The following is a 23032-nucleotide window of genomic DNA, read 5'->3' on the forward strand; positions in this document are numbered from 1 at the left end:
TGGTGCGGACCGGGCAGTGTTTCGTTCTGTTGTACATTAAGTCAGAATCAACCTGATGGCACCAAACAACAACAACACTGAATTACATGAGCAGTCAAGAGTTTTATAGTTAATTTAGGTGAAGTTCAAAGTTACATTATTCTCCAGTTTCTTTTACATTTCTCTCTCAAATGATTTATGAACATAAATATATGTACAGGATGGGGAAAAAATATAATTTTCTACTTACATTTTCATTTTTCAAGATCAGTTTCAGTATTGCTTCTCTCTGTTTTAAAGCCTGAAACCAGGATAATTTCCAGTTAGCATTAAAAAAAAATAAGGATCAACTAGTTTTCCCAGTATTTCTTCCCTTCCAAAGGTAAAAAACAAAAAAACAAACCCATTGCTGTGAAGTCGATTCCAACTCATAGCAACCCTATAGGACAGAGCAGAACTGCCCCTCAGGGTCTCCAAGGTGGATTTGAACTCCTGGCCTTTTGGTTAGAGTTCTCAACCACTGTGCCACCAGGGCTCCTTCCAAAGGTTAACTACTGGCTAAAGCAAGGTCTAGACTCTAGAGTAACTGTCTGTGGTTGTCCTACTGAACTACATCTTCTTATTCTGTATCCCCCCTGCCTAGCACAATGACTGGGAGATAACACACCCTTAAATGTTTACTGAGTAAATGAACACCTATGAATATGTCTTTCCTCTACAGCTTTGCAAATCTCCTTTTCTTCATTTAGGAAACTTCTGAAAACTCACCACCATCTTAAATTTTTTACCAGTTATTGCAAGAGATGGAAATAATACCCTCTCAGTTCCATCCATTTCAACATATAACTTGCATGTTCAATAATTTATATTAGTAATTTTTTACTTGGTGTTAATGGTGTATTTGTTCATATATCTATATGCTTTTTTCCCCCAGTGATGCCTAATATTATATCAGAGAATGGAAACTGCATTTCTTAACTCCTTTCACAGAATATCTTATACATATAGTTAGTAAATATAAGTGTTTTGTAAAATTATTATGGCTTGACTCATCCCTATTCCCATAAACACTGACAAAGCAAGCTGGTTACAATGAGCATCAAATCAAATTATCTGAATAACAAATACCAAAACAAACCCTGCTGTTCCTGCAATTCAAGTGTATTAGGCAATGAATGTTCATTTGTTACATGATCACTAATTACTACCATTTGTTGACAAATGTTTAATTTGGAGAGTAGTTTTAAGGTAAGGATAGTCATATGTTTGATATCAGTTAGGCAACAAGAAAAAAATCATCCCACAATGTGTGTGTATTTTCACTAAAAATAGAAAGGGGGCTACAAAATTCTAGTTTCAATGGTAACAGTATACATATTTGTAACAAACTTCACAAAACATGTCACACCCTATTTTGATAACTCATAATTAACACAGTAAACTTACAACTTTAATAAAGGCACTTTCCATGCTGTTGTATCCTATGTTCTATTCTATACATCAAAAAATATGTTTTCTATGAAACCACTAGCAGAGACTCTATCAGTCATCTTTGTCTTAAGAATCACTGAGGTAAACTGAATTTTCTTGAAAGATGTTCTGATGGCTTTGTCTTGCTTACAAAATAAAATACAAATTCTTGTGCAACGCATACAGTTTATCTAAACCTGGTTGCAGTCTACCTTTCCAGCCTCCTCTCCATCTATTTCCCTCAGTGCCCTAACTGAACTATTCCTAGAACTCACCATTAAACATGAGCTTCTACACCTTCTCGTCTCTGTTCATTCTGGCAGGAAAGCCCTTCCTTTCTTCATATGTCCAAATTCCTACCATCCTTCAAGGCCCAGCTGGATTCTGTAAATTTCAGTGGCTCCTCAGACAGAATTATTAAGTTTCATCATCAACTCAGGCTCTCACAGTTCTTTAAACGTCCCACTGTAAAGCATGTTTTACATTATTTATGTGTCTGCCTCCCTGCTATACACTTGAGGGCAGAGGCCATGTACCATTCACCAGAGCCTAGCAGGTATTTGACACATTATTACTGCTCAATAAATATTAGTCATACTAAATAATTTTATAGCCTCCGACATTAAGTTAAAAAATATCTTCACTGATTTAGTGGGTAAATTTTCTAATGGAGTGATTAAGTATATGCACAGCCCTAGAGGAACCAGATAAGAGTCAGTTTACAGAGGTTACAATCTTTAGGAAACCATGTTTACTGCTACAAACTAGTAAGTTACAAAATATAAATGGGACAAATTATTTTTAACCAGATTATAAATGGAATATTTTTATTTCAAAATCTGCAAGAGAATGACAAAGTAAAAGCTCATGTGCCTGGCTATACATGTATAGACTGATTGTATGGAATGTATCTTCTACTACTAAAGCCTGTTTTTTTCCTCTTTCCTCTTCAATCTGAAGGCAGACAAAGTTTAAGATTTGAGTATCCTGTGAAAAAACTATAGGATAACAATAGTCTATAATCATCTACTTAAGGGTAGTTAATTAACTTTTTAAAAAAGAATGCCACAAAGAAGGTAGCCCTAGGTCAATGCCATCAAATACATTCACATTCTTAAGTGTAGTATCTTGTTTTTGTTGGTTGCCATCGAGTCGACTCCGACTCATGGTGACTTTATTTACAACAGAACAAAACACTGCCAAGTACTGTGGCAGCATGTTTAAGTCCATCATTGTAGCTATTGTGCCAATCCATCTCACCAAGTGTCTCCCACGCCCTCACTGGCCTTCTATTTCACAAAACATGACGTCCTCCTCTAGCAAATGATCCCTTCTGATGACATGCCCAAAGCAAGTGAATCGAATAATGTTCTGATCCATAATGTCTTCACTGGCTAATTTTCAGAAGATCACCAGGCCTTTCTTCCTAGTCTGTTTTAGTCTGGAAGCTCCGCTAAGACCTGTCTACCATGAGTGACCCTGCTGGTATTTGAAATACTCGTGGTATAGCTTCCAGCATCACAGCAATACACAAGCCACCAGAGAACAACAATCTGACAGACAAGTCAGTTTTGCTCCGTTTTAACGGTATCTTAGCTACGGGTTAATCATTAGTCCTGACAGATGGAAGCAGGTTATAACTGCCAATAATTAATCCAGTGAATCCCAGTCATTTCTCATGTCAAGCCTTCAGAACAGAACAATCTTTAACCTCATTCCCTTAATTTTATTCTATGCTAAACCAAAACTATAGTTTAGATTTTCTTATGTATCTTACTATATCCTAATCACTAAAACGGCTAGGCAGACTTGAGTTAATTATATACTTTGAAGAGTCACAGAGAAGCAAATGGCACTGATCTTAGGGAAGAAAGTAGTAAGAAAAAAGTGAAGAAGAGCAGAATAGACAAAGAAGCAATTATGGTGATTCTTGCTTCTTGCCCTATTCCTTTCCTGCCTGTCACAAATAGTTAAGTCCTAAGGGGAAAAAAATCATCCCCTTCCTGGTATCACAAGTAAAGACTGGTAAAAAGGTAAATATTTAACTGTTCATAATACCAATAAAGACCACCTACAGGCAGGACATCCTGCTAACTCAGAACTGAAGGCACACCCAAAGTCCACCTTTCAGCCAAAGATTAGAAAGGCCTATAAAACAAATGGTAACATATGTGAGGAACGTGCTTCTTAGTTCAATCAAGTATAGAAGATCTAATGGGCAACATCTCCCCAAAAACCAAAGACGAGAAGGCGGGAAGGGACAGGAAATCTAGACGAATGGACATGGGGAAGCTGGAATGTAAAGGAAAAGGGCGAGAGTGCTGACATGTTATGGGGACTGCAACCAAAGCCACAAAACAATTTGTGTGTATATTTTTGAATTAAAAACTAGTTTGTGCTGTAAACTTTCACACTTAAGAGGAAAAACAAAAAAGACCACCTACAGGTTGGTTGATATGAAATCTTGTAGGCATTCTTCTCATTATAGCGGAGTCAAGATCCTGAGGACGATTAGTGGCTCCCATCACTATGACCTAAATACATAAAGAAAACACAAGGTATTAAATCTACTAATAATTTTCTTTTTAAGCCTTTATCACTAGGAATTAGAGTCTTAGAAAATTATGTGTAGTTTAAACTAAATCCCCTACAAGAAATCTGATTTTAATCCAGTATTACTCAAATCTTTAGATATAGATTGAAGTGAATCCTAAACAGCTCTAATGATAGCAAAGCTGGAAAGACTGATATATTTCACTGGATATCTAGTGACTAAAAATATCTACTATTCAGTTACAAGTACCATTACTAAAAAACTGTAAAGATTAAAAAACACAATTGTCTTCTGCAAAATATGACTGCTTAATGAAGACACAACGAATGACTAAAAGCCATTTATACTACAGTTTGGGAATATAGTTTGGGTGTATATATGGGGGATACTTCAAGTCCTTTAATAATAACACTGAGAAAATCACTTCCCCTTAAGCCTGAGAATTCTGGTAATAGTAACAGATATAACTTACTTTGTCTCTGGACTTCATATTACACTATATCACTATCAGCATTGCAGATACTCAATGCTAAATAAAACCTCAAGTAATTCAACTTTAAACAAGGGCAACAAAGTAAAAGTAAACATCAAAATGCTGGATGGAATTAAAAAAAAAGAAGTTGGCCCTGCCAACTTCTGGGTCTGTCATTTAACTACAAAGAATGTAGAGCTTAAAACAAAAATCAATTTTAACAATCAAAATCAATAAGCACAAAGATATACAAAATCAGTTAATTTCTGAAGGGCTGCAATATTATGATTATTGCCAATAGTTCAGCACAACCTAATAAACAGCACATATCTGGCATCCAAATGAAATTTATTTATATTCTATGCAAACTTAAATTTCTTTAACGTTATTATATTTTGACCCAAAAGGTCTTAGATTTCTGAAATAATCTGAAATCTAACTCTAGAATATGTTAAAATATCCACCAAATCTTATATCCTACTTGTACTCTTAACATTCAATGATATTCAAGAGCCACGGAGCCAAATTATTTTCAATTAACTGTGACAGGTTGCCACCTAGAGGGAAAAACTATAAATACAAATACAAATTTGGGAAAAAGTTCCACAACATAATGCAATTTTTGCATTTGGGTTAAGTGGTTCTAAAATCAAAATATTAATGCTCTTACCTATTTTTCTTTATTGACTTTCTACAACTCTATAAAACTAATAAAAAAGGAAATATTTCTACCACATGTAAAATAAAACAAATCTTAAAAGCGATCAAATGAACTAAATGTGTAAGACAAAAAATAAGTCTAAGTAACATTTTGAGATACAGTATATTTACTATTAAAGGAGAGATTCAAAGTGATATGGAATCTTGTTAAAGACTGGACACATCTGGTTGCACAAAATCACAAAAGATATTGTGGTTGAGGCAGTACCAGAAAGAAAAAAAAAAACCTGAAAAATGGGCTGCATTTTGAGAAATATTCTAGGTAAACCAATAGCCTAAAACAAACAAACAAACTGAAAAAACTCCTAGTATGGAAAGAAGCCCTGGTGGCACCAAAAGGTTGGCGGTTCAAACCCACCCAGCGATTCCTCAGGACAAAGACCTGGCAATCGGCTCCTGTAAAGATTACAGCCTAGAAAACCTTATGTGGCAATTCCACACTGTCACACGGGGTCACTATGAGCCAAAATTGACCCTACAGAACCTAACAACAACATGGAATATGGAATGCTAGAAATAGGACTAAGAAATCCAATTTTAGTGCAACATGGTAATAATGAATGTGTAGGATAACAACAGATTAAAAAAAAGTGATTTAAACCACTTGTGGTTTCATTTAAAGAAGGAAATTTTAAGGAGTGCTTTTAAGGGGCCAAAACAGATAACCTTTACACATATATTAATTCTACTTAGCACAAATAAGCTAAAATTAAAAAATGGACAGTAATAGGAATTATTTACTACTTGAGCAGCAAAATTAATGCACCTTTTAGGCATCAGTTGTTAAATTAGAGTTTATTTAAATCTTTAACCAAAATATGAAGATAAACTTTTTTGTCATTTGACATTTAAAATAAATAGATCTAAACTTATGTCTCAAAACTTTAACTTTGACAATAACCTAAAAAGGCTATTTTATGCCTCATATCTTTCAAGATGAAGAGTATATCCTCAGCTCCTAAGGTTTCTCGTAGTGGCGATGGGTTTAATTGGGCTAGTTACTATTTTTATTCTTTCTGACTATATAATATTTATAAGATAGCTAGTTGGGGTACATAGCCCAACCCAGTCACAGAATGGACAATTTCAGAGAAAAGGTAACTGGTTCATAAGAAAGAAGAGTATGTCTGAAACTATTACTCAAAATTAATAATAACAATTTCACCTCACTCAATACAAAAAAGGTGAAAAAATGTTACCTGAGTTTAATTTAAAAAAAAGCAGTATATCTCCATTTGTTCCCTCAAATCAAAAATAGTCAAAGTGAAAACAGTAATTACTCTTAGTGTAATAGGGAATTACGTTCCGAAAACTCAGTTCTAATTTGTGCTGTATCAAAACTATGCTCTGGGGATCTGGGTGAAGTGTCTTTGAAGTACACTTCATCCAACTGCCTCTGTTTTGTACCCTTTAAGAGCTGAACATTAGAGTCTGATAGGGTATAATATTAAAATATTTTTTCTTACAAGGACTAACTATCCAATTTTCTAAGTGCTTTAAATATCGTTATCTGGAATATTTGGCAATTTGTAACCAAATTATTTGGCAACCTCCATTGACTAGATTCATCACAATTATTAACAGGAAATGTTTCCATTAATACCATCTAAACTTATCAACCCCCCACACTTTTGTCAGTTTGTCATACTGTGGGGGCTTCTGTGTTGCTGTGATGCTAGAAGCTATGCCACCAGTATTTAAATACCAGCAGGGTCACCCATGGTGGACAGGTTTTAGCAGAGCTTCCAGACTAAGACAAACTAGGAAGAACGACCTGGCAGTCTACTTCTGAAAAGGATTAGACAGTGAAAACCTCATGAATAGCAGCAGAAAATTATCTGACATAGTGCCAGAAGATCAGCCCCTCAGGTTGGAAGGCCCTCAAAAGACGACTAGAGAAGAGCTGCCTCCTCGAAGCAGAGTTGACCTCAATGACATGGATGGAGTCAAGCTTTTGGGACCTTCATTTGTTGATGTACCATGACTCAAAATGAGAAGAAACAGCTGCAAACATCCACTAATAATTGGAATGTGGAATGTGTAAGGTATGAATCCGAGAAAACTGGAAGTTGTCAAAAATGAAATGGAACCCATAAATATTGATATCCTAGGCATTAGTGAACAGAAAGGACTGGCATCAGCCATTTTGAGTTGGATAATCATCCAGTCTACTATGTCGGGAATGACAAGTTGAAGAGGAAGGGCAATGCATTCGTCGTCAAAAAGAACTTTGCAAGAATTATCCTGAAGTACAACACTGTCAATGATAGGCTAATATCCATATGCCTACAAGGAAGACCAGTTAATACGACTATTATTCAAATTTACACACCAACCACTAAGGCCAAAGATGAAGAAATTGAAGATTTTTACCAACTTCTGCAGTCTGAGCTTGATCAAACATGCCGCTGGTAATTACTGGTGACTGGAATGTGAAAGGTAGAAAAAAAGAAGGATCGGTAGTTGGAAAATATGGCCTTGGTGAAAGAAATGATGCCGGAGATTGCATGATAGAATTTTGCAAGACCAACGACTGCTTCATTGCAAATATCTTTTTCCAACATTATCTGCGACTATACATGTAGACCTCACCAGATGAAATACACAGGAATCAAATCGACTACATCTGTGGAAAGAGATGATGGAAAACCTCAATATCATCAGTCAGAACAAAGCCAGGGGCCGCTTGCAGATCAGACCATCAATTGCTCATATGCAAGTTCAAGCTGAAGCTGAAAAAAATTAGAACAAGTCCAAGAGAGCCAAAGTACAACCTTGAGTATATCCCACCTGAATTTAGAGACTATCTCAAGAATAGATTTGATGCGTTAAACACTAATGATCAAAGACCAGATGAGTTGTGGAATGGCATCAAGTAAGAGGTCACTAAAATGCCAGGAAAGAAAAAAAAGATCCAAATGGATGTCAGAAGAGACTCTGAAACTTGCCCTTGAACATCGAGTAGCTAACCCGTTGCCGTCGAGTCAATTCCGACTAACAGCGACCTTACAGGACAGAGTAGAACTGCCCCATAGTTTCCAAGGAGTGCCTGGTGGATTCGAACTGCTGACCTTTTGTTTAGTAGCCATACCTCTTAACCACTATGCTACCAGGGTTTCCCGAGTAGCTAAAGCAAATGGAAAAAACAACGAAGTAGAAGAGCTGAACAGAAGATTTCAAAGGGCAGCTTGCGAAGACAAAGTATTATAGACATGTGCAAAGACCTGGCGTTAGAAAACCAACAAGGAAGAACACGCTCTACATTTCTCAAGCTGAAAGAACTGAAGAAAAAATTGAAGCCTCGAATTGTAATATTGAAAGATTCTATGGGGAAAACATTCTGTAGGAAGCATCAAAAACAGATGGAAGGAATATACAAAGTCACTATACCAAAAAGAACTAGTCGACGTTCAACCATTTAGGGAGGCAGCATATGATCAGGAATTGGTGGTACTGAAGCCTCGAATTGTAATATTGAAAGATTCTATGGGGAAAACATTAAATGATGTAGGAAGCATCAAAAACAGATGGAAGGAATATACAAAGTCACTATACCAAAACGAACTGGTCGACGTTCAACCATTTAGGGAGGCAGCATATGATCAGGAATTGGTGGTACTGAAGGAAGAGGTCCAAGTTGCACTGAAGGCATTAGTGAAAAACAAGGCTCCAGAAACTGACAGAATACCAACTGAAGTGCTCATTCGTCTATGCTAAGAAATTTGGAAGACAGCTACCTGGCCAACCGACTGGAAGAGTTCCATATTTATGCCTATTCCAAAGAAAGGTGATCCAACCGAATGCAGAAATTATTGAAGCATATCATAAATATCACACACAAGTAAAATTTTGTCTAAGATCATTCAAAAGCAGCTGCAGCAGTGCACGGACAGGGAACTACCAGAAATTTAAGCCAGATTCAGAAGAGGACGTGCAACGAGGGATATCATTGCAGATGTCAGATGGATCCTGGCTGAAAGCAGAGAATACCAGAAAGCTGTTTACCTGTGTTTTGTTGACTATGCAAAGGCATTCGACTGTGTGGATCATAACAAATTATAGATAACGTTGCAAAGAATGGGAATTCCAGAACACTTAATTGTGCTTATGAGGAACCTGTACACAGATCAAGGAGCAGTCATTCAAACAGAACAAGGAGATACTGCATGGTTTAAAGTCAGGAAAGGTGTGTGTCAGGGTTATATCTTTTCACCATACTTATTCAATTTATACACTGAGATGTCACCTTGAAGACTAAGGTACGCCTGACCCAAGCCATGGTGTTTTCTATCACCTCATATGCATGCGAAAGCTAGACAATGAATAAGAAAGACCAAAGAAGAATTGATGCCTTTGAATTATGGTGCTGGCGGAGAATATTGAATATACCATGGACTGCCAAAAGAACAAACAAATCCGTCTTGGAAAAAGTACAACCAGAATGCTCCTTAGAAGCAAGGATGGTGAGACTGCGTCTCACAGACTTTGGACATCTTATCAAGAGGGATCAGTCCCTGGAGAAGGACATTACACTTGGTAAAGTACAGGGTCAGCAAAAGAGAGGAAGACCTTTAACGAGATGGACTGACACAGTGGCTGCAACAATGGGCTCGAGCATAACAACGACTGTGAGGATGGTACAGGACCGGGCAGTGTTTTGTTCTGTTGTATACAGGGTCATTATGAGTCAGAACCAACTCGACAGCACTTAACAACAACAAAAACAACAAAGCCAGGTCTCATGTTCTCAAGCCCTGAGAACAATGATGAAATCTTAGAAAACTCACTCAGCAGAGGCAGGCCTTGGGATAGAGAGATATAAACACGAACACACAAGAAACATGAGATTTCATGGTTCATAGCCAGTCAACATGGATCTTGGGCCTGAATTTATCTATTTGGGTAGGGGAAAAAAATCTGGTAGAACACAACTACAAAATCTCCCTAGAATAACTAACCTTCAACCAAAGCACCAAAAATACACAAAGTTCCACCACATGAGTTTTCCCACTAAGTCACAAAACACACAAGGAAACAGCCACCATAAATTGAAACAAACCACAGAACTAGATGTAGAAAGTTTCATATATTGGAATGACTGAATATAGACTATAATATTAGTATGTTTAACGAATTTAAAGAAATAAACGAGGACTCAAAATAACACATAGCAAATACTTACATAATATTTAATATATGCCAGGCACTTTTACAAGCATTTTACTTACATCAATTCCTTAAAACCCCACAACAATTCTTTGGTCGATAATCCCCTTCTCTCCGTATAGGTATTATCCCCTCTATACAGATGCAGAGTGATTGTATAATTTGGCCAAGTCACATAGCTAGTTGATGGCAGGGCTCTGGTTTTCTAATTCGATTGGAAACCTGGGTAATGAGCAAAAGGCCATAAAAATGGCCTGGTATTCCTAAAAAAGGCCAGACTTACTGGACCAATAGAGACTAAAGGAACCTTGAGACTACTGCCCTAAGATACCCTTTGAACTTGGAACTGAAGCCACTCTCGGAAGTCACATTTCAGCCAAATAACAGATTGGTCAATAAAGTAAACAATATCACCCACGGACAATATGTTCCCTTAAACAATCAACTATATGAGACCAAACGGTCAACATGTATCCAAAAGGTCAACATGTATCCAAAAGCAAAGATAAGAAGGAAAGGAGGGGCATGGAAGCTAGATCAATGGAAACAGAACAAACAGAATAGGAATAATGAGAATGCTGATGTATTGTGGAAATTGTAATCAAGGTTACAGAACAATTTGTATAACAATGGGAACCTAATTTGCTGTGTAAACTTTCACCTAAAACACAATAAAATATGTTATTTTAAATGGCCTGATAGACTTAAAAAAGAATCTAACAAGTTTCTAGTTTCTAGAACTAAAAAATATGACTGAAAAAATAAGTCAATGAAAGTGTTAAATAGCAGAAGAGATCCAACTGAACGCAGAACTAACAAATTAGAAGAAAGAGGTAAAGAAATTACCCAGAACGTAGCACAAAGAGACACAAAATATGAAAGACAAGTTAAAAGCCATGGAATATAAAGGTACATTCAATTGACATTCTAGAAAGAGACAACATAGGGAAGGGAGAAGAATCAGTATTTAGAGAGATAACAGTTGATTTTTTTTTAAAAAGTGATGTAAGTTGTGATTCTAAATATACTGTTAAACAAAAGAAGGCAAAAACAGATTACAAAATACAAAGTACCCTACCTACTACAGTTAAAACAATGAAAGAACTTTCCCACAACTTTTTCATGAGATCTAAGTAGGTGATTCATGAAAAAAACAAAAGTTCTAGGACTTCCATTCCCAGCATATGGCAGAAAAAACAAACATGCTGGATGAAATATTTTAAGTATCTTTTAGAAAACATCGTTCGAATGGCAATTGAGTATGGAATATTCAGAGGCCAAGAACTAAGTGAAAGTGGGGACCCAAGGAGATAGAATGAACAATAATTATAGCTGAGCTTCTCTTTGGGGGTGTCAGTTATCTAGTGCTGCTATAACAGAAATACCACAAGTGGATGGCTTTAACAAACAGAAATTTATTCTCTCACAGTCTAGGAGAGTAGAAGTTCAAATTCAGGGTGCCACCTACCTGGGAAGGCTTTCTCTCTGTCGGCTCTGGGGGAAGGTCCTTATCATCAATCTTACCCTGCTCTGGGAGCTTTTGAGCACAGGGACCCAGGATCCAAAGGACACGCACTCCTAGCTCTCCTTTCTTGGTGGTGTGAGGTCCCCATGTCTCTCTGCTTGGTTCTCTTTTATATCTCAAAAGAGATTGGCTCAAAACACAACCTAATCTTGTACACTGAGTCCTGCCTCATTAACATAACTGCCGTTAACCTCACCTCATTAACATCACAGAGGTAGGATTTACAACACATAGGAAAATCAACATCAGATGACAAAATTGTGGACAATCACAGAATACTAGAATCATGGACTAGCCAAGTTGACACACATTTTGAGCGGACACAATTCAATCCATAACAGGGGGCATAAGCCAAACCAAGGGAACTTAGTTTTGGTTTTCACAGCTTTTCAGGCAGAAGAGACAAAGCCTAGAATAAAAGACTGCCTTGTATAAAACTGAAAACCTAAATGCAGGGTTACTACCTTAGTACAAAGGAGAACTAAAGCTGACAGGTCCCCTCTATCATCACCAAGGGACTGTAAAGACAACTGTCTATCTTATTTTATCTCGGTGTTGGGGGGAGGTAACCTCCTCTGAAAATACACTTGTCAGCTCTCTGGGTATTTAGTCCAAATCCACATTACTTTGAGCCAGGAATTTAATTTAAACCAGCCCTGGCTTGGCAGTACTCCTAGGAACCTGGCAGAAAAAAACACAAATCATTTTAGAGAAATTCGTCTTCAACCCAGGCCCAAAGAATTTCCTCTCTCAGAAACTGATACATAAGAGGAGGGAAAAACGCGCACACACACACACACACACACCCAACAGAGGTAGAAGCTTGGAAAACACATCACCTAACTAGCCTGTGATCAACTGAACCAAAACTTTTAAAACTGAAAGTATTTGGATAGGAAAGGATACCTATAATGTATTGTAACTCTCCAATGAGAAATAAGGTACATTCCTTGGAATAAAATTTGGGAAATGTCAGTGTAAAGACACAGAAATAATTCTGGAAGTGCGTGTGCGAGCGCGCGCGCGTGTGTGTGTGTGTGTGTAAAGGTAAGAGAAAGGATTTATCTAGGTGGTGAGATTTAGGATGGTATTTTCCTCTGTATTTTTTGAATCTCATATTTTTCTACAATAAATAATCTGTATACTAAGGTGTTTACTAATGAGAACAATTAAACTCTAAAAGAAGTCATCAGGAAAAAGATCAATGTTCTTTTACCTTTTTAATGGTATGAAGAAAGATGGGAAAGCACAGGCACGTGTGACAGAAACTGAGAGAGAAAGTGTGCAAGCTGCAGCAACTAATGAAAAACAGAAAATGAAAATAGGTCATGTAGGAACAGAGGGTAAAGACCATAAAGAATTATGGTAAAAATGGAACATAAGATAGTGGCAAAAAAAGTCAGGGAAAGAGTAAGAATAGTAAAACAGAACACATGCAGAATACCACCACCACTAGTCATTTCCTCTTCCTTGGCATAGTAGCACCGAAAATTCCAAGGACAGCCTTTACTCTAGTTTTCCCTCATCTATTGTACTTGTTTCAGGCAGTTAGGCAATCTATAAATATTTTCTTAAACATGAAGTCCTCAAAATGGATGACATTTATACAAATCATATTCTTCCATATCCTCATCATTTAAGGATCTAAGTATAAATAATTATGAAAACTTTTGTAAAAAAGCATAACAAGTAACCCTCTATATTTTCTACTAACAGCAACGACAACAACAACAGAAGTTTAAGGAGGATTCCTCTCATATACCTGGCAGTTGTGATCAGTATCCAACCCATCCCAGAGACTCATAAACTGAGCTTTCATCATGGCTGTAGCTTCATGATCAGAACTTGAACGGTTTCGTAGAAAGGAATCTAGAAGGCAAAAGTTCTTAACCTTAGAAATTAATAATGAATTATTTACATTTTAGATAATTTCAAATCATTTAATTAAAAGCAGAAACTTTATGAAAGATTATAAGGAAAAGCGTTTAATTATGCCTTCTCAGAGATTATTCTGATACCCTATAATAATTTTAGCAAATTATTGAGCAAATTAAAACACAACTTACACTCTTAAATTCCTTCCTAAAAATACATTTATGTCAACATATAGACAGAAATAAAGGATTTGGTATTGAGAGGCTGGGAAAACAATCAAGTAGTCTCTTGGGAAAAGCCTGTGAGCAGTGGCCCTAATTTTCAAGGTTATCTGAACCCTCTGTGTTCTGATTTCTAAGGTCACATCTGTTCTCTTCACATACTTTCCTGGTAATAAACAAAAATATTATGGAAAATTCCTAAAACACTAATATTAAGTGAAAAAAAGTAGAACAGAAAACAATTTATGTACTATGATCTCAAAAATGTTAAAATACACATACATGCTAACATGTTACACACAGTGAAAAAGTCTTTAAGGAAATACGAATAATCAAAATACTAATTACTTTTGTTAGTGCTCAATGACGTACTTAAAAACAATTTTAATTTTCTCCATTAAGTTATTTTCTGTCTTCCAAATAATCTACAATGAACATGAAACGCTGTGAAAAAAAAGAAAATTTGAAAAAGAACCAAACAGAACTTGTGGCATTCAAATATAATTAACAGAATAAAAACCAAATGGTTGACAGATTAAACACAGCTGAGGAAAGAATTGCTTTTTATTACCTATCCTAAGATTGACTGATTTTTTTAAAAAAATTTTTATTGTGGTAAAATGTAACAAAACATTTGCCATTTTAATCATTTTAAGTGTACAATTCAGTGACATTAATTACATTCACTATGTTGTGCAAACATCACCACTATTTCCAAAACTTTTCATCAACCTAAACAGAAAGTCAGTAATCCTTAAGCAATAATCATTTCACTGGACCAGAAACAGGACAAGAATATTGAGGACCCATAAAATCTAGAAAAAGTCCACTAATATGAAAGAATCACAACATATAAGGAAGAATGGTCTATTTTATAAGTCGGCTGTTCATACGGAAAATGATGAAATTAGATTCTTACTTCACACTATGTTAAAAATATATGTGTAAATATAAATAAACATATATATATACATATATCTGAATATTTATAGGGGTAGGGAAGAAATTTGTAAACCAGACACAAAAAGCATAAATCATAAAGGAAAAAGACTGACAAATGTGACTAAATTTAAATTTGTTAAAAAAACTATGATAAATAAAGCAAAAGGACAAGCCAGTCTAGAAAATATTTGCCATCATAATCAATATCAAAAAGAATTACCCAGGAAAATGCAAATAAAGTCAAAGAAAAACTGTACTATTTCTAGCTTTTATAGATCATCAATGTTTGGGCAATTCACAAGGAAACCTAAAAGGCTAATCAATCTGTTAAAAGATGCCCAGATTCACTAGTAAGCAGGGAAACACAAATTAAAATGATAAATAACTTGTGCTCTTTAATAGTGACAAAAATTAATGACAATGTCTGAAAAAACCAATCTTAGGGAGTATGCAGATAAACAGAAACTCTATACCTAGCTGGGAGTAAAAACAGTTTTAAGCACTTTCAAGATCTGGTAATCCTAGTAAGGTTGACACATCCTACAGCCTAATGGCTTTATTTCTGGGTAACCACTCTGGACAAACTCTTGCACCTATGTGCATGAGGAAATATGTACATGGATACTCACTGCATACAGTCTGTAATAGGGAAAAAACAGAAAAACCGATCTATTAAGTAGGAAAATCAACAGACTATGGTTCATTCCACAACACAAAAACAGTACACAGCATATTAGAATGTTGGTTATCGCTTTTGTTTTATTAACATGGCTTACTAAATGTTAAAATTAAATCTATTTATCTAAATACCATCTTTAAAAATGACTTTTTAAACTGCTCAGATAGAAAACATAACATACCTATTTCATCTATAAAGATGATAGAAGGCTGTAGCTTTATGGCAAGGGAGAAAACAGCAGCGGCCAACTTCTGAGATTCTCCATACCACTTATCAGTCAGTGTTGAAGGCTGAAGGTTAATAAATCGACAGCCTGCTTCTTTGGCTGTAGCCTTGGCAATCAACGTTTTACCACAGCCTGGAGGCCCATAGAGAAGAACACCTGGAAATTAACATGAAATGTTATTTGTAATTATTTTCTTTAAGACAATGAGATGTTTGCTTTAGTTTATGTGATAATCAACATAGTAGTTCTGCCTACACTAAAATTTTTCCCAATGTTCAATTCTGCTTTTGTAAATTTTTTTTATTAGTATAAATTACAGAATAATCTCAAAAAACATATACAGGTAGTTCCTGACTTACGACGCATTTGAGTCACAACGAACTGTACTTTTTCGAGGGGATGTATATCTTATCGTTAGTAATACATACAATGTTGTAGCTAATAATTTGCTGATGTTACTCTCATGCCAACTCCTAAAGACAAATAAAGATCGGATTTATAAGGCTCATAATAAAAGGCAATAATAATGAAAATTAAAAAAAGAAAAAAGAGGTATTCAATTTATGTCAGAACTAACTTTCAGCAGAGTTGTAGGAATGGAGCCCTGTCGAAAGTCGCGGACTTGTATATAATTACAAGTTCCAAAAATTTTCTGGAAATCTAATACATGTAAAGAAAAAAAACTGTGATGCCAGTAGTCTAGTTAATGGATTAGCTGAAAGGAAGGCCGCACGTTTTAATTTCAAGGTCAGTGATGACATGTATTTGGGGATTACAGAATGCTTGTGCCTGCTTCCTTCATGAAAAGGTCCAATTCAGGATACTGAAGACTATTATCTTGACATCCAAACTTATACTACTCTGTCAATGGTTGACAAAATCATCTAAGGCCTTCCACCTTCACAAGCTAACAAAGCATGCACCCTGATAACCTAAAAAAGACTCAAAATAGATTGTGGCAAACTCAGATACTTAAGTTTTAGTAAAAATGATACGTGTGCTTTTTTCCAGATACTGACCTCTTCTTAAAAGGAAGAGAAACTACTGTTGTAACTTCCAAGGAACAAAACTGTATTATTAATCTATAACTTTCATTGAGCAGTTTGCTTCTAAATACAAATTAATTTTAATATACAAGGGTTCTAAATAGGTTGGGGTCTTGAACATTCTGAGAATCATCACCAATGCTTCTCAACTAAAATGACATACTAAAATTATGGCCTCGTGTATAAATAAACCATCTACAAACAGGCCTCCCCTCAAAAATGTAACCCACAGACCTCTTAAAATAGTTGCTTAATTCAGAGTTTCCTGATTTTTTTTCAAATATTAGCATTAAAGAATGACAACATTTATAGACAGCATGCTGGGTAAACTGGAGGGGATTTAGAGAGATCCATAATTTTCTTTATATTATGCAATAAAAATAAAATACAAAGTATGAGGGAAGAAAAATATACTTGTATAAAATTTCAAAAAAAAATCTTTTCAAAAAATTTTTAAAATGAGAAACTTTAGGTTGTTTCCAGAGATCTAACAGCAAATTTGTTCACATTAAATTCTTTGAAATAATGGTCAAACTTTTCCTCAGTGTTGTTGTTAGATGCTGTTGAGTCAGTTCCAACTCACAGCGACCCTATATGCAACAGAACAAAACACTGCCCGGTCCTGCACCATGCTTACAGTTGTTGCTATGTTTGAGCCCACGGTTGCAGTCACTGTATCAATCCTTCTCATTGACCATCTTCCTCTTTTTCGATGACCCTCTACTTTACCAAGCATGATGTCCTAGTCTGGGTACTGGTCCCTCCTGATAACATGTCCAAAGTATGTGAGACAGTCTTGCCATCCTTGCTTCTAAGGAGCATTCTGGCTGTACTTCTTCCAAGACAGATTTGTTTGTTCTTCTGGCAGTCCATGGTATATTCAGTATTCTTCACCAACACCAAATTCAAAGCCGTCAGTTCTTCTTTGGTCTTCCTTATTCATTGTCCAGCTTTTGCATGCATAAGAGGCGACTGAAAATACCATGGCTTGGGTCAGGTGCACCTTGGTCCTCAAAGTGACATCTTTGCTTTTTTTTAAATATACACTAGATTTTTCTGCAGGTCTTTTTTATTCCCATAAAGATTCAAGTTATAACACCAACTAACCACTAAGTTTAATCATTATAAACTAAATTTTTCTAAAGCTGATATTTAAATTTATAAGCTTTGCCAATACATATTAATATTTTTCAGTCTTTGCAATTTTCAATTAAGTTCATTCAGATAATTAAAATTCAGTTAAATCAGTTATAATCTGAAGCTTCTTCTTACACTTCTTTTAAACAGCTCATGAGAAACAATACAGAACAGAAACCTAATCAGACAATTTACAGAAAGCTGAAACATATGGGATGACTTCAGAAGCTTAGAATTATATTCATTACTTTGATCACATAATTTCATGGGGAATTCAGATCTACTAACAAACTTTTATACACCTATTACTTGAATTTCAGGGCTTTTAGTACTATTGATGCAAAAGCCTTCATATTTTATTGACTTTGCCGCTGCACCACCACTTCATAAACTTATGTAGTGTGTTTAGAATGTCATGTGTGTTTCAAAGTATTCATTTACCTCTTTGAATATTTTTTTTTCTACTAGTTTAATTCTGGTACTTCTGAGTAGGATTAAGGTTTCAAATTATTTTTCTTCACGGATTACAACTAGTGCTACTAACTAAGCAGCTAACTAGTATTATTAACTGAGCAGTTACTAATGCCTGATGATTCAATATGCAATGAAAGCTTTTGGATTTCATAATCTTCTGGAGTATGGAGCTGGGATACCTATGAGGTACACATGAGGAGCTGTCAATGTTCATTTCTTTACCTGGTTGTTGTTACATAGGTGCTAGCTTCATAATTATTCATTCAACTGTTTTAACAACATTTCTGTACAGAGTATACTTAACTTCACTAAGATTCATTTAACTCATTATCAGTGAGTCTACTAGTATTGTTATTTGAAAGCGGCACCTTTTAAATCTCCTTTGCTCAAGTATTAATTTTAAACACAGTTAAACTTCACTGTTAATTTTTATGAAGGCTGATAAATGAGTGGTTCCACAAATGAATATGAGGCATTTTAATTTATTATTTGTGCAGTGTTTTAACCAGTTTCCTCAGCTTAACCTGATAAGGTTTCAGCATTATAACTTATTTTAACAAAGTAAAAAATTTATTATTTTGTGCTTTGTAAAGGCTTAAAAACGCGTATCCCTTTTTGCTTGAGGTGAATGCTTTTGCTAAGGACTTTACTTGATAAGTACTACATGCAATAAAAAACTTAGGACAAGGAAGAAAAAAAGGTATTGGGGCACATATCCAAATTTGAGATAATCCTCATTAGTAACAAATATATTACCTTATCAGTGACAAGTTTTCCTTTCTTTCATTCTTTTTCAGACTATTGTTTCTTGACTTTCAAGTTTTAATAAAAATTTGTCCAAATGGTGAAAAAATCAATATCTATAAAAAGTAAATCTACTGAAATATAAAGTACTACGGGAATGTAGGCCTTTATGGATTCAAAAATTAATTTTTCAAAAATATTTTTCTTAGGTTATCTACCTTTTTAAGCCTACATCAAAACATGGAACAATATGGTGAAGCTCACAAACATAAATCAAATGTGCCAAAATAATAATTAGCGAATGCACAAAGTTTATAGAGGGAGAAGTATAGTGTTCAAATGGAAATGTAACTATTGTAAATATTTATACGTTGGGGGGAAACGTTCATAGTTTTTATTCAGCCACCAATATCTTATAGCATGTCCCTATAATCCATTAGTGGTATGACAGTATGAATTAGCACAACTGTTAGAAAGCTCCAACTTAACGTTTTTATGCCATCTTATTGGTTAAGTACTGACCTCACTTGCTGCATAGACAGTGCACAACAATTCATTTTCAAATTATCCTTCTGTAGTCTATGTGAGGCAGTTTTATAGATTGAATTGTGTTCCCCAAAAATGTATGTCAACTTGGCTAGGCCGTGATTCCCAGTATTGTATGGTTGTCCTCCATTTTGTGATCTGATGTAACTTTCCTGTGTTGTAAATCCTAACTTCTATGATGTTAACGAGGCAGGACACAATCTACAGGATTAGGCTGTATCTTGAGTCAATCTCTTTTGAGATACAAAAGAGAGTAATGAGCAGAGAGGAGAGGGACCTCCTACCACCAGTCTAGGAGACTAGAAGTCCGAATTCAGGGCACCAGCTCCAAGGGAAGTCCTTCTCTCTCTGTCAGCTCTGGGGGAAGGTCCTTGTCATCAATCTTCCCCTGGTCTAGGAGCCTCTCAGCGTAGGAACCTCGGGTCCAAAGGATGCGCTCTGCTCCCGGTGTTGCTTTCTTGGTGGTATGGGGTCCCCCTGTCTCTCAGCTCCCTTCTCTCTTTGTATCTCAAAAGAGACAGACTTAAAACACAACCTAATCTTGTAGACTGAGTCCTGCCTCATTAACTTAACCGCCTCTAATCCTGCCTCATTAACATCATAGAGGTAGGATTTAGAATACATGTGAAAATCACATCGGATGACAAAATGGTTGACAATCATACAACACATGGAATCATGGCCTAGCCAAGTTGACACACATTTTTAGGGGACACAATTCAATCCATGACAGTAGCACTAGATAATAAACACAGTCAGTGATGACTTTCTGATTAGACAGCAGTTAACTGCGTAAGAATAACATAAAATTAGCAATAAAGCAATGACTCTAACCTAAATAACCTTATTTCTGTCCAAAAATGGAACAAGTAGGGCACACAACTGATTTTATACTCTGCTTCTGTACACTATTTGATTTACGCCGAGTCAAAAAGTAAATTAATTTTCAAACTTTTTTTTTTACTATTGTGCTTTAGATGAAGGTTTACAGAACAAATTAGTTTCTCGTTAAATAATACACAAATTGTTTTGTGACACTGGTTGCCAACCCCACGACCCGTCAACACTCTCTTCCTCTCAACCTTGGGTTCCCCATTTTCAGCTTTCCTGTCCCCTCCTGCCTTCTTATCCTTGCCCCTGGGTTGGTGTGCTCACTTAGTCTCATTTTGTTATGGGCCTATCTAATCTTTGGCTGAAGGGTGAACCTCAGGAATGACTTCATTACTGAGCTGTAAGGGTGTCCGGGGGCCATACTCTCTGGGTTTCTCCAGTCTCTGTCAGACCAGTAAATCTGGTCTTTGTGAGTTAAAATTTTGTTCTTCATTTTTCTCCAGCTCTGTCCGGGACCCTCTATTGTGATCCCTGTAAGAACAGTCAATGGTGGTAGCTGGGCATCATCTAGTTGTGCTGGACTAAGTCTGGTGGAGGCTGTGGTAGTTGTGGTCCCTTAGTCCTTTGGACCAATCTTTCCCTTGTGTCTTTGGTTTTCTTCATTCTCCCTTGCTCCAGATGGGGACCAATGGAGTATCCTAGATGGCCACTCATAAGCTTTTAAACCCCAGATGCTACTCACCCAAGTAGGATGTAGAACATCTGCTTTATAAACTATGTTATGCCAATTGAGCTAGATGTCCCCTGAGACGACGGTCCCCGGCCCTCAGCCCAGTGATTCAGTCCCTCAGGGAGTTTGGATGTGTCTATGAAGCTTCCATAATCCTGCTTTGTTCAAGTTGTGCTGGTTTCCCCAGTATTGTGTCTTATTCTTGCACAAAGTTACCACTTATCCGTTGTCTGTTTAGTGTTTTTCCCTCCCCAACCCTGTCTGATTTTTCAAACTTTTTTACTGATAAAAAATTTTCCAAAGACGTAAAGTTGATAACATCCAAACAGGTTAAGACTTTAGATTATATATCAGAAGATACTCGTGTAACTCTAAAAAATTTAAAATACTGCATTTTTACGCAAGTAACATGCACCTTCTACATTCCTTGCCGACCCCCACCCCTGCAGAAAGCACACCATGCTAATTTTTTCTCAGGCGGCAAAAAAAGTAGTATATGCGCATTATTTGAGTAAAAATATGGCATACATAAGAACTATTTCCACTTTCAGAATAATGTTTTCAAATAAGTAGCAGGTTTATATACAACTGTTGAAGTATATCCCATTCATAATTTGTTATCTGCTATGCTAATTGAGGAGCCCTGGTGGCCATTAGTTAAGAGCTCTGCTACTAACCAAAAGGTTAGCAGTTCAAATCCACCAGCAGCTCCTTGGAAACCCTATGGGGCAGTTCTACTCTGTCCTATAGGGTAACTATGAGTTTGAATCAGCTATGGGTTTGGTTTTGGTTTTTGTTATGCTAATTGATGCTTTAAACCAAGTCCAACCAGTAAAGTCACTTATGCACCTAGACTAAGACATGAATAAGAAAGGAGGTTTCTCTAACAGTATATAAAGAATATTTTACTTTCCTAAATTTACTAACATTGTGAAACTGGGAACTGAAAATGGAGAAAAGTTTTTTCTTGTTCAGACTATAAACAAACTAGAAGAGGACAGTAAAGAACTTAACCAAAATCACAATAAACTAAATGCTTTTTGTCAGAAAAGGGAGCTTTGTTGTTTCAAAAAATACAGCAACTGAACAATAAAAAGATTAACAATCCAATCAAAAAGTGGGTGAAGGATATGAATAGACACTTCACCAAAGAGGACATTCAGATGGCCAACAAATACATGAAAAAATACTCGTGATCATTAGTCATTAGAGATGTAAATCAAAACTACAATGAGATACCATCTTACCCCTGCAAAAACAGAAACGATCCAAAAAAAAAACCCAGAAAATAAATGCTGATGACATTGTGGGTGGACTGGAACTCTTATACATTGCTGGTGGGACTGTAAAATGGTATAACCACTATGGAAAACAGTATGGCGCTTCCCCGAAAAGCTAGAAGTAGAAATACCTAATGATCCAGCAATCCCACTCCTAGGTATATACATCCTAAGGATATAAGAGCAGTGACACGAATAGAAATATGCACACCTGTGTTCACTGCAGCATTATTCACAATAGCAAAAAGATGGAAACAACCTAAGTGTCCATCAACAGATGAACTGATAAACAAATTGTGGTACGTACATTCAGTGGAATACTACGCAACTATAAAGAATAATGAGGAGGCCACGAAACATAACATGGATGAATCTGGACGGCATTATGCTGAGTGAAATAAATCAATTACAAAAA

The 23032-nt window shown here is 36.0% G+C and overlaps 1 protein-coding gene across 2 annotated transcripts in view; it reads right to left on the minus strand.

Moving 5' to 3' along the window:
• ATAD1 (ATPase family AAA domain containing 1) overlaps positions 1-23032 on the minus strand; it is a 53879-nt gene that overhangs the window by 10241 nt on the left and 20606 nt on the right. For both annotated transcript variants that reach the window (XM_023739710.1, XM_023739715.1), the window contains exons 5-8: positions 15785-15985; positions 13649-13755; positions 3894-3983; positions 230-280 (exon numbers count right to left, since the gene is read on the minus strand). In XM_023739710.1, coding sequence (XP_023595478.1) covers positions 230-280; positions 3894-3983; positions 13649-13755; positions 15785-15985 — 449 coding nt within the window. The remainder of the gene's footprint in view (positions 1-229; positions 281-3893; positions 3984-13648; positions 13756-15784; positions 15986-23032) is intronic.

This window comes from Trichechus manatus, unplaced genomic scaffold, assembly GCF_000243295.1.
Source record: "Trichechus manatus latirostris isolate Lorelei unplaced genomic scaffold, TriManLat1.0 scaffold00007, whole genome shotgun sequence".
NCBI lineage: Eukaryota > Metazoa > Chordata > Mammalia > Sirenia > Trichechidae > Trichechus > Trichechus manatus.